We start from the raw sequence: 15,675 nt of genomic DNA, 5'->3' as shown, positions 1-15,675 counted from the left end.
ATTGAGCGTGTTGGATGCAGGGGTGTGTGTGTTACGTGAATATTTTTGATTATTGTTCGTCTCAAGTTGACGCCATGTTGGATTTCGCAATAGCAGATTGGACTCGCGCACGCTAACCTAATCAAGCAGGGCGTCTACACACGCGTAGTAGGGCGATTTGTCTATACGCTACATGGCGACTCAACCGCGCAAACGCGCTGATTCGAATCTGCCTCTGCAAATTCCAACAAAGCGTTATTCTTAAGTTAGGAGACACACAAAAAGTTTCGCAAAATGATCTTTCTATGCACATTCATTACTTTGACCCAATTGTTTATCATGTCCATTCAGACTGACCATGCTGACTGCATGCAGAAATGCTGCGTGGTATTTGTCGGGAAATTTCACCACAATGTGACTTTGGCTCCATGCGCAAACTATAAATTTCTTTCTAACATTGGGCTATTCCAGAAATAAAAGGTACATACCCTATAGAAGACAAATTTGACACATCTGACCTCGTAAATCAAAAAAATTTTATTTTGGGAATCCCAAGTCTTCTATAGAGTACCCAGCAAACACAAAAACGTTTTAAAAACGTTTTAAATAAGTTATATTTTGGCTTTTGGTTTAGGTAAAAACGTTTTAATAACATTAAAATGTCGGGTTATATAAAGGTCATGATAACGTTTTAAAACGTTTTGTACGAAAACACACTACAACAGTATTTTTAAATGTTTTCAAAAAATGTTATTGTAAACTATTTTTGCAATCATTTTTGCCAAATATTGTGTCAATACTTAAATAACATTATGTTAAAATATTTGAACCCAGCAAACACAGAAATGTCCTTAAAATGTTTTTTTCAAAACCTTTTAATAACATTTTAATGATGAAACAGACTCTCATGTTCAAATGGCTAAGGATGATATCCTTGTGGATACTGGGTGGGGGGTGAGGGGTATTGATTATCGATAATCAATTATCGATTATAGATAATCAATAATCGATAATCAATCATTTAACAAATATTTATAGGCCTACGCAACCGACAAAACTGGGAATCGCTAAGGATGATTTCCTTCTGGGTATGGGGGGGGGGGTTGTGCGTGGAATTAATTATGGCTAATTAATTATCGATTATCGATAATCAATTATCGATTATCGATAATCAATTATCGATAATCAATTATCGATCATCAATCATTAGTTTATCAATATCCAATGTTTAAAAATGTATAGACCTATGCAACCGACAAAACGGGATATCTGCATTAATTTGAAAATATGATTTTCTCCAAAGTGCTAGAAAAGCACACTCTTTGACCATTTCTATGCACATCGTATCTCTTGCAACCTGAAGGAACGAAATTTGTTTCCGTTTTGGATTTCAACAGCTTAAAATTGACATTTTTCGTAAAATGCACATCAAATATTTTGTTCTGAATTGGAAAATCTCTCTTGGTATAAAATGAAAAATATTTCGGATTTTGGTTGTCAATTTCAAACTTTTTTATATCAATCATCATATCCGTGGGCACGTGGTACTCTATTTTAAAAGCCATCCGAGTCTCCATTTTGACAAACGGATAAAAACATCTATGGAAGAAAAATCACAAAACTGCCTTTTTCTCAAGAAAAGAAATTGGGACTCGAAGATAAATTTTCTTCAAACTCGTTTTTTAAAATCCCTATATATGCTTAATAACTTAAAAAAAAAAAAAAATCTTAAGATGATACTCCACGTAAATGATTTCGTATGCGCTAATCCGAACCCAAACCTAACCATTATCCTTCTAATAACCCTAACCCTAACCCTAATCCTAATTTCGTGTAAATTAAGGCCTACATGATGAAGAAATAACCAAACTTTATAAGAATATTGGAAACTAACTCAATAATAGCCTCATACCCCCAACTCGGCCTGCTGCTTTAGCTTCACTCTTAAATCTCTGTTATTGAACTGTGATAGAAGATTGATATGCCACCTCTCAGAGCGTCCGAAGTTTTGTGTCACGTGACCCTGCTCTGTAATTTTACAACATTCTGGTTTTTTTAAACAAATTGAAATATTTGATTTCTAACCAATTTCTATTGAGTATTGATAAGTAAAAGTCCAATCCAGAGGGCGCACAGTATGTTAAGTATCAAAGATGGTGATACAGATTTTCCATCATTACAGTAATCTGTCGAACAGCAGCAGTCTTTCATTTCCGTTGTGGTGTGACAGGCTGCATCACTGCATTCAGCGTCAGGCACACGACATTCGCGAGTAAAGCTCTCGAACACACCGTCTTCATCCTCTATTAAGGTTGTCTGTCAAAATAATATAAAGAGATCGATTCTAAGAGATATGGTTTTGACGCAGGTCCGTACGCATGATTTTTGGGATGGGTGCGTGACTTCCAAAAAAGTGAACCTTCTTTGAATGAAAGTGAGATTTTGTTGTATAAAGTGGACCAAACTCCCTAAAAATTATCCTTGTTTGAATATTGTGCAGGCCTGGTCGGACATCTTTATAAACGTTTTGAAATATATGCTTATTTACACTGTTGTTCAGCAAGTGTGACTAAAACTTTTTTTTCTTATTTCGGGAATGTTGAATTCGAATATTTTCTTTGCCACGCTGTATTTTAACCCCATCACCATCAAAAAGGACCATAAAAATACCTCCATATTTTCATACAGAGAGCGAAAATTAAACATGCTCCTCAAAAAAAGCTCAACGAAAAGAACAAGCCCTTAAAATGTGCTGAGGCTGGTGGATTAACGTCTAGGCATTGTCCTGCCCCCTTTCTTTTTAATTCATTCAAAAAATCAAATTATTCATCCTAATTATTACCCCTTTACAAAGGTGCATGTTTTATCGTCAGACACCTAGGAAGCTCTAGGATAAGGTACGATACTGTAGCCACTCTAATAAAAGTGAATTAACCCTAACCAAACATCAAAATAGGGACTGCAACAAGCCCAAGCATCCCACATAATCCGATTGCGCAGAGATCCAAGAACCAGTGTGGTCTTTGCATGCGGGATTTAGGGGTTTGACCCCCAAATGAGTTAGTTGGCTAACTCAACCACCCTAACAAAAGTTCAGCCCCCTAACCCTACCCCCAAAAGAAACAGAAATTTGTAACGTTACCCCTAACCCCTCCCCAATAGTGAATTGGCCCGATAAACACAATATACATCTCTGAACATGTAAAATACTTGAACCCCAAATAATTTTCACAAAGACCACACTCCCGAGAACATACATTACATGCACATGGAATCGGTGGCCGGGCACTGTCAACCCTCGTGGCTTGCCATCTCTGTCTTATTATAATAACCCGGACCGGCGAACAACTTTTCTCACCATCTTTCTTAGCTTTTCTTCCTTCCTTTCTTCTTTCCTTCCTTCCCTCCTTCCTTCCTTCTTCGCCAAAAAGGACATGGTCATTATGTTTCTACATGGATGAATGACCACCTTCACAAGCAAAGGTATGACCGCTCAACAAATAAGACTTTGTTTTGTTGAGTTTAGTATGGTTACATTAGGTTCTTACCCAGCATTTATGTTTATCAGTGGGGCATCGCATAACGGTGTGGGTTTCCTGTTCCTGTTTTCCGATACAATCTGTATCGTTAGCATCAGTTGTGTAGCAGGTAAAACACTGCAATTTCTATATAGAACAAAGACAATTACAATTCTAATGTTAACATAGACAATGAGCTATTCCAGAAATTAATTGCACCCCTCCCTTAAGGGATCTAGAATGAGCGTTTATGGCGTTTCGACAGTATTTTTGTGGGACATGAGAGCACCTCAGACGTATCGAATTGCATTCTGAATACGAAGAATGTCTTTCTGATATCAAATAATTTTAATTTTTGAAATTCACGATATAATACAAATTTTATGACAAATTATTAAAATGGGATATTTTTCAAATTTTTGATATATAACAGTCCTCGAAATAAATTTTATAAATCTAATCCATATCTTCAATACGAAAGGTCAAAATTTTCAATTGATCGTCGGCTTTTTATCCCACATACATACACTTTAAGTATAAATCATCAGATTTATAAAGTTTACTTCAAGTACTGTTAAATATCAAAAATATCAATTTTTAATCATTTGCCATAAAATGTGTATTACGTTGCGAATTTCAAAAATCAAAATTATTTGATATCAGAAGGACATTCTTCGTATTCAGAATGCAATTCGATATGTCTGATGTGCTCTAATGTCCCACAATAAATACTGTCCAAACGTTCATACCCTTCCCTTAAAGAAGACATGGGTTTCCAACAATTTCGGCTTGTGGGAATTTCCCGGGGGAATTTGTACGAAAAATCGTCGTCATTTACCAGTCTAATTGGAATTCCAAAAAACGATCATGTTCATTTCAAATGACTTTAGAAGAAATCGTTGCGAAGGTTTATCTTTTTCCTGTGAAATCCCAAGTTTTAATGGAATTCTCCCCACATAAGAAATTCCCGTTTTTACTATTGAAATTATTCTGGTCTGGAAAAAGCAAGAAATGACATGTCTTCTCTATTGGGGTGTAGTTAATTTCTGAAATAGCCATTATTCACTATAGTATATTTAATCTAGATACTGATTGAGAATTGGAAAAAAAGTATAGTTGTGACTTCTAAACTTTTTTGATTTTTGACAACAAGATGATAGTAGTCGACAACTACAGTGTACTTTAAAAGCATAATAAGGCAACATTTTTCATAAAATTGACAAACTTTATGCCACATAATATTGTTTTACGTCCATGTAAACGTTGTTGAAACTCAACAGCCGTCAGCAGTTTAAAGTGTGTTTGGGGAGTTTATATAATACGATATCTGCACCACTGATCAACCATTCTTCAAGGCACTATAATCGGAGCCAGGGATAAAAATACTAGTTTGCGTCTGACGTCACCTGTCAATCAAACTTAGAAACGATTTGTTTACGAGTTCTCGTTATGATTGAATTTCTCAACACGGCGGTAAAACCGCGTGCCTTATGGTTAGTTTTGCACCTTCAAATATACAAACCGTCTCAATGATTAGGTAGTAATAAGAAAGGCACCATGTCAATAATATCGAAAAAAGTTTTGCCTTGTAAAAACCGTAATTTTTCTGCATTGTCTATGTCAACAATGCCTAGAAAAGTTGTTGTTTTTCCAGTAAAAGTACCGTAATTTTCGCCATTTTCTGCGATTTCTTTTTTCCGATGAAGACACCAGATGAATCGACCTTCTTTTTATACACTACTTACCAATGAAGGGTCGTGGGGCTTGATTAATATTGACGTCAGACGCAAACTAGTCTTTTTAATCCAGTCTTGGATTATAGGTTGCCTTTAACTTTTATTCAGATTTTGACTGGCAAATTGTCCTCATAGTCGCCGTAGTCGCGAATATTTGCTGCCATACTACTCCCCATTCCAGAAAAATACAGAACTAATTTGTTTGGATTAAAAAAATATTATCCAGTTTTGCTAAATAAAACATAGCTTAATCTTAATCCTTTAGGTAGTCCTAACTGGCAATAAAAGCCTAATTTTAGTACTTGGTCAATTTTTGGAAATAAGGGCCAAAAACATGCATTTTTAGGGTGTTTTTCGACCTTTTTCGTATTCTGTGATAATCAGGCCCAAAGACTTGAACAAAGACTAATTTCAAGTTATGCATTCTAAATTTTGGAAAACACATTTTCCAATCTTTCTCATAACCAATTAGCAAAAATAAGATGTAATATTAAAATTATGAGCTAACTCTTAGCCTATACTCAAGATTTTGAATGCTTAGACTTGTGCCAAGTCTTACGATTTTGTCACTGCAATTGTAAGAAAACATGCAAAATTGCATGTTTTTGGACCATTTTGCCTCAAATTGTAAATATATTAAGATTTGACTTTTATTGCCAGTTAGGACTAACTAAAGTTTCATTTGGCAAAACAGTATAATAATTTTTTAATTCCAAAAAATTAGTTCTGTATTTTTCTGGAATAGGGAGTAATCGGCTACTAAAATAGCTAAAGTCGTGAAACCTTATAAGCTTACCTGACTCCCAGCAGGATTAGTCGCTCCACCTTGATCGGTGGCTAACAAAAAATAAGAAACAGAAGAATGACGTCAGCGAGTTTGCATTAACAAGAATAAGAAGACCTTCACCATGTTCACCTCAGGCGTTATGATAGATCACACACCTTGATGTACAATTCACAAGATCCAACTTGTGATCTCACAGAAGATCATTTCATCCATACTATGTAGGCATATGGAATGCCCTATCAACGCAAGATCCAACTTGTGATCCAAATAGAAGATCATTTCCTCCATATTGAATGCCCTATCAACACATGTAGCTTCAAATTGAGATTTGCATTGCTCCAATGGATAGATTAATTGAAATATTGGCGCCAACCCGTCAGTGTTTAATACCTAATCATTTACAAGAGTAGACGAATAACCCTTGTATTGTTTACTAAAGGGCGCTAATGGTCTAATAACGCCACATGGTCGGTATTTCAAAATGACTTCATTGTAATTATTTCCAGTGTTAGTAACAGATGGTGATGTCTTACACTTGTTGTTTTTACCTCTGTGAAAGGGTGGTTTTATGCTCCCGAAACGTCGGTTGTTAAGTTTTAGTTGTTGTTGTTGTGCATTATAAACAGTTTTTAACATTTATTTTCCTTGGTTGTGTACACTCACAGATATACTTCTTGAATCATTAAGATCCATCCAAAGTTCCCCTGCTGGTCAGTTCGTACTATTTTAGTTTTATTTGTTAGCATATAGTAATAATATGATATAGATTACGTCTTGTATAGACGAATCCAATTTCACGCATTCCTACACCTCAATGGCAGCCAAAGCTGGGTCCCCGTCGGCTCCATCTCACCTAAAATGTGAAATGATGCGGCCTTGGAGGCTATTTTAAACTGCATTCTATCACCCGTATTACATGTAGACAAAAGAATGATGGCAGTTTACAACACAAAAGAATCTAACATCGAATTTTAAGCGGCTTTAATCCACCCAATTGGGCAGTCCAGTCAGAACACCAGTTAGGTGCTGCGGGGACCCAATAATGGCCGACCAAATGCTGATCATGACTTGGCTCGTTGGATTCGTCTATATTTTGAAAGAGAATGGATATTTGACTTTTTTAGGTGTTCGGAAAAATGTTACTATGAAAATTGTGTAATTTTTTTCTTGCACGTTTTATAATATTAAACAATAAAGTAAATGCCATTTTATGGTTTCTGTGAAAGATTGGAATGTCTTATTGTGTCTTATGAATAAGTTAAAAATCGACATCTCTTGGAATAATTCCACAAGATCAAAATGAAAATCAAGAATTTTACTGCATATGGGCTTCACTTTCATGCGCGCAAAGGATGGATCTACGATTAGCTTAAGTCGTTTGGGTGTACACACAATCGGGTTTTTTATGCCGAACGAAAAACTTAAGGGGCGCCACCACCCTTTCGTAGTACTAGAGTTTAACGCTTCACCCAATACTGTACGTTTTTGTGAAGTTAAGTCAGTAGAAACACGCTAACAGACTTATATCATCTGACTCACTTGGGTTCGTGTTACTGCCTGCCACTGATGTCGTCGCCTGGTTGTTGCCTGACATCGGGGCTGTCGTCGTCTCGGCGTTGCCTGACATCGAGTTTTCCGTCGTCAGTGCGTTACCTGACATCGATGCTGCCGTCGTGGGGTTGCTGCCTGACATCGAGGCTGTCGTCGCTGGGTCGTTCCCTGCCATCGGGGTTGCCGTTGTCTGATCGATCCCTGCCATCAGAGTTGCCGTCGTCTGATCGTTGCCCGTCATCGAGGCTGCCGTCGTATGGTCGTTGCCTGCCATCGTGGCTGTCGTCGTCGGGTCGGCACCTTGGCCTGGGCCGGACATTTTAAGAATGACTTGCATTACAATTCAGATGTTGAATCTACATCATAATTGGTGGAAATGGATCGCGCATTTTGATTTGAAAGCCATTATTGTCTATAAGAACAGTATTATGTGGTGTTTACATATGGTTATATGGAAGCGTGTCCGTAATGGCGCGAAATGTCATTTTTATTACTAAATTGGCAATAAATGGTCGTATTAATTTTCCTGACAGAATGTAGTATGTACTCGTAGAAATGTATTTTGCCAATTTAAAGTCCATGAATGCATTATTATGGTGCAAACCATAGAAGTTCTAAAAACACTGTTAAGTAAATTACGGCAAAATTAATTATCTAGAAACCTTGTAATGTCACAAATTTATATTGTTGTTCTCACAAAAGCAGCAATGGTCCTTTTTTCGCTATTTCTCGTTGTTGACTGACGCAAACTTCTGGTAACATTAATTTGTCAAAACCTGGGACACGACTTCATAGCTAAAATTGAAAATATAAGCAACCATTTTAAGAGCAAACTTATTCATTTATATTAATTGTTTGTTTATTAATGTAAATTAATTAATTCAGAGGTGTAAATTTGTTGTTGTATTTTTTGTCTCGGACATACGTTTCAGTGACATGTCATTCCCAATGGACTCATTGCCCATTTTTGTCCAAGACCCTTTCGTAAATACCGGCCATGTGTCGTTACTATATAGATCGTTTGCGCCATTTGGCATGCAATACAAGGGCACTACGATACGTTTACACTGTAAAGCAAATAGACTGCTTCGGAAAACACTTGAGTGGAATCTAAATATATTTATAGGCTTAGACACTTCATCAATCTTTTGTTTAATTTCAAAACGCTTGGATATTTAACACTTGCAAAATGCCTATAGAGATTTGGAGTCACTAGGTGGCAGTCTCGGGATTCAACAAGATTGTAACTTCTGTACCACTGGTCAGTTACATGTACAAACAGTGAACATACTTGCTATAAATAGCGCCCTCTAGGTCACCTTTTCATGCCATCGCTCGAGAAACCTTATTATTAGCCCCGCCCTTAAGCTGTCAATCACCATGCACAACCACGAATCCAGTGTCGCAAATTTGGAAATTCTGGCTTTGTATAAAAGTATAGGCAAAAAATATTTTCGGCTAAACATTTCACAAACACGGGACGATTTTCAACAGATTTTCTCCTAAACATGAATGGAAATGACAACTTCAACATGACCTCCAAGTTCTAAGTCGATATAATATATTGATTTAGATAATGAAAATCGATTTTTTTTTTTTGCTACTTCGAACAATACCTAGTCTACCCTTAAGAGACTAATATATCTGACTCACCTGAGTTCGCGGCTGTCGTGGTTGGGTCAGCGCCCCCCGCGCCCCCACCGCCCCCACCGCCTCCACCGCCTCCACCTCCTCCACCGCCTCCCATGGGAGCTGCCGTCGTCTGGTCGGCGCCCGCCATGGCGGCTGTCGTGATTGGGTCAGCGCCCCCAGCGCCTCCACCGCCTCCACCGCCTCCCATGGGAGCTGCCGTCGTCTGGTCGGCGCCCGCCATCGCGGCTGTCGTGGTTGGGTCAGCGCCCCCAGCGCCTCCACCGCCCCCACCGCCTCCACCGCCTCCCATGGGAGCTGCCGTCGTCTGGTCGGCGCCCGCCATCGCGGCTGTCGTGGTTGGGTCAGTGCCCCCACCGCCCCCACCGCCTCCCATCGGAGCTGCCGTCGTCTGGTCGGCGCCCGCCATCGCGGCTGTCGTGGTTGGGTCAGTGCCCCCACCGCCTCCACCGCCCCCACCGCCTCCCATCGGAGCTGCCGTCGTCTGGTCGGCGCTCGTCATCATGGCTGTCGTCGTCAGGTCGTTTCCCGTTGTTGTTAATATTGTTGTAGGTGTTTCAGTTGTTGCACAAGCAACGGCTAATATCGCTATTAAAGAGATTGAAAATAAAAAGAGTTATCGTTATTTTTATTTATTCTATCTGTCTTGGGGTGCTTGGGGGGGGTTATGAGGGGGTTGGTGTTATTGGTGCTTTACCCAAAATGGCGGAACTGTGGAAGAAGTGTATGCAAGTTATTAGAATGTAACAAAATTATTAGTACCCATCCGTTTCCAGCGATTAAGATCTGCATTTGATCCGGCCAATTTGTATATTAATGTTATAAAAAAAGTCATGAACTGAACAATAACTTGCTTTCATTTCAAAAGGGTCCAACGTTGTATTTGCATGGAGCAGGCTTTTCAGTAAACATTGGGTACCAATTGTTTTTATACATCCTGTATAATCAGTGCCTCATACGCGATTCACCGAAGACGAATAGCGACCACGGGGAAAAAGCTTTATTCCGTAGAATTCGCACTAAAAAACAGACTGACTATGTCGCCCTCTACCGTAAGTATAATCCAAAGGACGGTCTGTATTTATCTGGTACTCGTCGGTGTGAGAAAAACCACAACGTGACGTGTGACAACCGTCAAATTGCAAGGAACTTTGAAAACAACTGCTTAACTTATCCTTATTATCAATGAAAAACAAAATACAATATAAAATAAAAATATCGTTAAATACCTGCTACTATCGGCAACAAAAGGAACATGTGTTCATCGGCAGCTGCTCGTGTCATTGTTGCTGATTATGTTAAGGGCGTGGTTATGGGCAGCAATTAAGTCACCAACTCTTTGAAACCTTTACCTGTAACTATACACAAAAATGGGTAATTTGAGTGATTATTGCACATTTTCAAATATTAACAATCTCTTTGGTAGTCAATATTATCTCTATAGTTTGATCAGCTCGTAATATAGGCGGGAAATGTTAGGCTTTTACCACTACGCCGAAAAGTAGATCCACGTTAAAGAGGAAGACCCATCAGAGCAGCTGTTCTTCTGGGGTGAACCAAACCTGCCTGGTTATCAAATTAATCAGTGACAACGTTATCTCTGAATTTGACGGGTACCAATTGATGCAATCACATTAAAACATCAATTAGCAACTGTCAAATTCAAAGATAACCTTGTCACTGCTTAATTTGATAACCAGGCAGGTTTGGTTCACCCCAGAAGAACTGCTCTGATGTGGCTTCCTCTTTAAGAGTGCTATTAGTTGACTTATATCTGGTCTATATTTTGTGTATTAATGAAGTAGACAAAGTATAGGACTTAATTAATAATTTGTGATGCTTAAGGCGAGATGTCACAAGACAATTCTCAAAATAAAATAATTTGATATTAATCAGCGATGTTATAACTTAAGGCTCGCCGATTACGAGCTGATCAAAGTATAAATAACATGTATGCATGAACATGATGAATGTGTACTTTAATGATACAACCCCTTATTTCTGTGGTTCAATATTATGTCCCCCTCTATATTTCCATTTTAGTCCCCCCCCCCCTTATGCTCGTGATCTGATACAAACTTAATTTTCCCATAAATTCTTCACTTTTGAAATGATCTTCTATGCAGGCTTCTATGGTACCATAATGTACCATTTGTTTGCATTAGGAAACGAATTTGGAGAAAACCTTCTGTTAATAAAATACTATGCTGAGCCACCAGCCTGGATGGTTCACGCTCCAGTAATTTCAGATGATTGAGCTCAGTAATACATCAAAGAATGTCTTCCAATTCATGAAAACAAATAGATAATCAGCTTATCGGATTAAAAGCTTAGAGGGAAGGTCTTGCTGCTCAGCGAGTGTTTGTAATTATCAGAAGGTTTTCTCCAAATTCATTCTCTAATGGATTAAGACTGTAAATAATAATGTCATTGCCCTGTTGTCCCACAAATACAACAAATGTAGAGATGTGTATTAAAGAAAATCAGGTTTGAAGATAAATTGATCAAATTCATCAAAAAGATAATTATACTGGCTTTAATCGTAAATGTAAAAATAATTATCTCCTTCCAACACCAGTCTGGACCGCAACGAAATACGTTTTCTGGCGGAAATCCGGTAAGATCGCATGTAGCCTCGTTTTTACAATCATGAAGTACTTAAACAATTCAAGGTCACATAAACGTCATGTTTGTATTTTTTTGCTATTTCGTAATGCTTTTGGGGCAGTTTTAGTATCGAAAAATAATCCCAAAATGTGACAAATACTGAAGAAAAACACTCTTCCCTTTGATATCCCTCTCATCGATAACGCTTGCCCGTCAATTTCAGGATCTACGTGACCTGCTGCAACGAAATGATTATAAAGTCGCAAGTTGGTAGTTTCGAGACATCCTGGCTAACTGAATTGGTGTTCTTTGTTTGCCCCGCACCTGTACAAGCAAGTAGTATGTCTTTCGTGAATGGCCCATTGTGCCCCCATTTACAAAGGACATACATACTTCTGGCTTAAACAGGTGTGTGTGTGAAACAAGGAACACCAACGCAGTAGCCAGTGTGTTTCGAAACTATCAATTTGCGACTTTACTCTCATTTCGTGTTAGCAGGTTACATATCTTCGTTGCGGACCGGACTGATTACTGATGTTTCAAATGATATGTAAAATAATCGGTCCCTCAAACTTGAACGTTAACCATAATTATCTCCTTCCATTAATTAGTCAAATAAAATATAAAACTAATTAGTAAACCCATAATGGGCTAATCAGACTTACATAGATCGATAAATATTGATGTAGTACGTAGTAATTGGTTCTTCTACATGTACTACATACAGAACGTGTTTCACCAATAATGACTCACCTTTTATACTATGATGTATGTCTGTACACAGAGTTGAACTACAGTCCTCTCCTCTCCTCACCACCATTAACTTACTTGGTAGAGCACCAATCACCTGAAGATCCCACGTTTAAATTTCTTTACGATAAGGTTGGGTTTTTCGGGGTTCAGAAAAAAGTATTCAGGCTAATTGGTGACAAGTTGGTTATTATATTTTCTTATCGTACATGCATGACAAAGCAGTGTGTTCTTACTCACGCCTGCAGGGTTTCTGAAATATGGATTGAAGCACAAAAGTCAACCTTCGCATTCGCACGTATAGAACATTACAACATTAATATTCAACACAAATAGTTACAAGAAATTAATTAATTATTTCACATCAATAGAAATAAATGCATAGAAACTTGTGAAATTCAAACTATACTGTTTATAAAGATACGAGAAGGCTGCCACATGTAACCACTGGTAACCACACACAGAGCGTAACGTTTACACAAGTTGTGTACAATTTTGAATAATTAAAATGTCCGTATAATTATAGAGCCTCATATAAATTTTACCCTATACCTTTGTTTTGTATAAACGAAATAATAGCTATTGGGTAAAACATTACTTTGCTACTCAATAAATATTTGAAACAATTGTACGGCCATAGTACATCGTACTATGATGGTCGGGGATAAAATGACTATTTAAAAGATATTGCCATTTTGGATTATGATTATTTGGGATGCTAAAATGGGGACGATAAAGAAAATCTTTTGTAGTCAAAAAACCAACTACACTCATAGGGTCATTTTAAAATGATGCATAGGATCATTTTAATATGGTGCATACAAACAGGAAATGATCCACAACTATATGAATAGCCTCAAATAAAAGTGTCCTCGTAAAAGGGTTAACAATTTGACCACGTTATTATGAGCGTATTGCTAAATTTGACAAAGAACCCGTTTTTAAGTGAAGAAAAGGGCAGCTATGCCAGCTATTATCTACCGTACTTCCATTACAAGGAGCCTGTCGTATCATGGTTATGGAATACCTGCAAATGACAATAATTATAAAATACATCACCAGTTATGCCCGCAGTCATAATGTTGCATGATTTATCAAAACATTGATTATTTCCGCAATTCAACTGTGCACTTCAATTAAAATATTACCAAGTAATACAGGTCCAATTGTTCTTTGCTCTTATTAAAAAATGTTTGGTGCGGTTGGTTAGTAACCATATTGACTATCAAATTCGTCGATTCAAAATATATATTTTTGGGATGCACTTAATGCTTGATTTCCTTGGAAACAAATGGCATTGCTTAATACATATTTAAGGCGGTTTGGAGGGGAGCATGACCATCAGTGGCATTTGCACTCAAATATTGAGACCCCGGAGATTGAGACAAATAAAGCAGACATACAAGAAGAATGGTATGGGCCATATGGGTTCTATAAATAAGATCCAAAGCTTGATATAAAGGGTGTCATTTCCGCCCCGTGTGCATGATGGGAAACGCCCAACTTTTGATATGGGCTATGTTGTAGCAGTCAAGTTAAGCTCAATCGATAAGGCGTTCGACTATGGTGCGAGAGGTTGCGGGTTCGAACCCTGGTGGTGCCTATAGTACACTCTCGTGGAAAAGTTCCCCTGGACAAGGAATTTACTGCTAATTGTCTCATTGTAACCCGTACGAAACTCGGGGAGCTGATCCTGGGTGCGAAGGTTATTTGTGGAATGTCTAGGGTGTGCGTTCTTGAAGCTGCAAAGTCCCTGAGTTGTTGTTAAATGGTTTATGGAATGATGTGGGCCGTAGTGGTCAGCGACAATCTGAAAGTGTGCTGAGGCTTGTGGATCAACGTCTAGGCGTTGTGCCTGTGCGTAGCGAACTATAAATCACTGCACTTTTTTATGTTTATTGAATTATTGGCTTCCTTGACTCATTTCTTTGCAAAATATAATGTATTATAAATACTATGAAGTATACTGTAGTTTTTAGTTATTACACTCAAACTGGATAATAATATTATATGGCTCTCCCATCCACTCGCCTTAACTTTACAATATAGGCATACATGCAACTAATTTGCCAAACGTTTTCTGATGTGTAAGCCATTATATTCATGATATTTTATGAAGTTTGCCGTCAGTAAAATTGCCGAAATTATTGCCAACCAATATACTCCTGGTTTAGAATAATTTGAGTATAATGCAAAATGTTGTAAAAACAGTTAACCGTAAAATTAATTATTGTAAAGGCTGTGAAATATTTTCCTTGTATATAAACAGTGGCATATACAGCTTTTCGAGAGGGGGGGCACAACATTGCGAAGTATCGACAGCTTTTAAAAAAATTGATTTGTTTTGATCCAAATTGTGGATTACATTACCAGGTCAAATAAAAAATTGTACTTTTGAACAGTTTAAGAAGCTCCTGAAGAGCCACGCTAATAGCAATAGCTTTTGAGCTATTGAGCGCCGTTGATAATTTTGTAACGAAATGTCATTGATTACTTGATTGATTGCTTGATTGATTGATTGATTGATTGATTGATTGATTGATTGATTGATTGATTGAAAATCGTGTCTTTTATGTTTGTTTTTTTTGCCAAATTTAGCATTTTTGACTATTTTTGGAGAACATTTTTTTATGTTGGTCAAATTTTACAAAAATTTAAAAAAACGGGTCTTAGGGAGGCGTAAAAAGTGTCCATAATTCCAGGGTTAAGATCCCAGCAAACACAAAAACGTTTTAAATAAGTTATATTTTGGCTTTTGGTTTACATAAAAACGTTTTAATAACATTAAAGTGTCGGGTTATATAAAGGTCATGAAAACGTTTTAAAACGTTTTGTATGAAAACACACTACAACAATATTTTTAAAATGTTTTCAAAAATGTTATTGTAACTATTTTTGCAAACATTTTTTGCCAAATATTTTGTCAACAATTAAATAACATTATGTTAAAATATTTGGACCCAGCAAACACAGAAATGTTCTTAAAATGTTTTTTTCAAAACGTTTTAATAACATTTAAATGTCGGGTTATATAAAGGTCATAAAAACGTTTTTAAAACGTTATTGAAAATATTTTGGGCAAACATTTTTCGCAAAA

At 37.4% G+C, this 15,675-nt stretch overlaps 1 protein-coding gene across 1 annotated transcript; it reads right to left on the bottom strand.

Moving 5' to 3' along the window:
* Positions 1-1,705: 1,705 nt before the first annotated feature.
* Positions 1,706-12,887, bottom strand: LOC140163746 (uncharacterized). Its single transcript, XM_072187062.1, has 7 exons — positions 12,582-12,887; positions 10,451-10,579; positions 9,225-9,809; positions 7,560-7,877; positions 6,030-6,070; positions 3,528-3,644; positions 1,706-2,295 (listed from the first exon to the last, which is right to left on the bottom strand). Exons 2-7 carry the CDS (start codon positions 10,503-10,505, stop codon positions 2,071-2,073), a joined length of 1,341 nt encoding a protein of 446 aa, XP_072043163.1. The 5' UTR covers positions 10,506-10,579; positions 12,582-12,887; the 3' UTR covers positions 1,706-2,070.
* Positions 12,888-15,675: the final 2,788 nt, after the last annotated feature.

Source organism: Amphiura filiformis, chromosome 11, assembly GCF_039555335.1.
Source record: "Amphiura filiformis chromosome 11, Afil_fr2py, whole genome shotgun sequence".
Classification (NCBI taxonomy): Eukaryota; Metazoa; Echinodermata; class Ophiuroidea; order Amphilepidida; family Amphiuridae; genus Amphiura; species Amphiura filiformis.
This window is presented reverse-complemented; position numbering and strand designations above follow the sequence as displayed.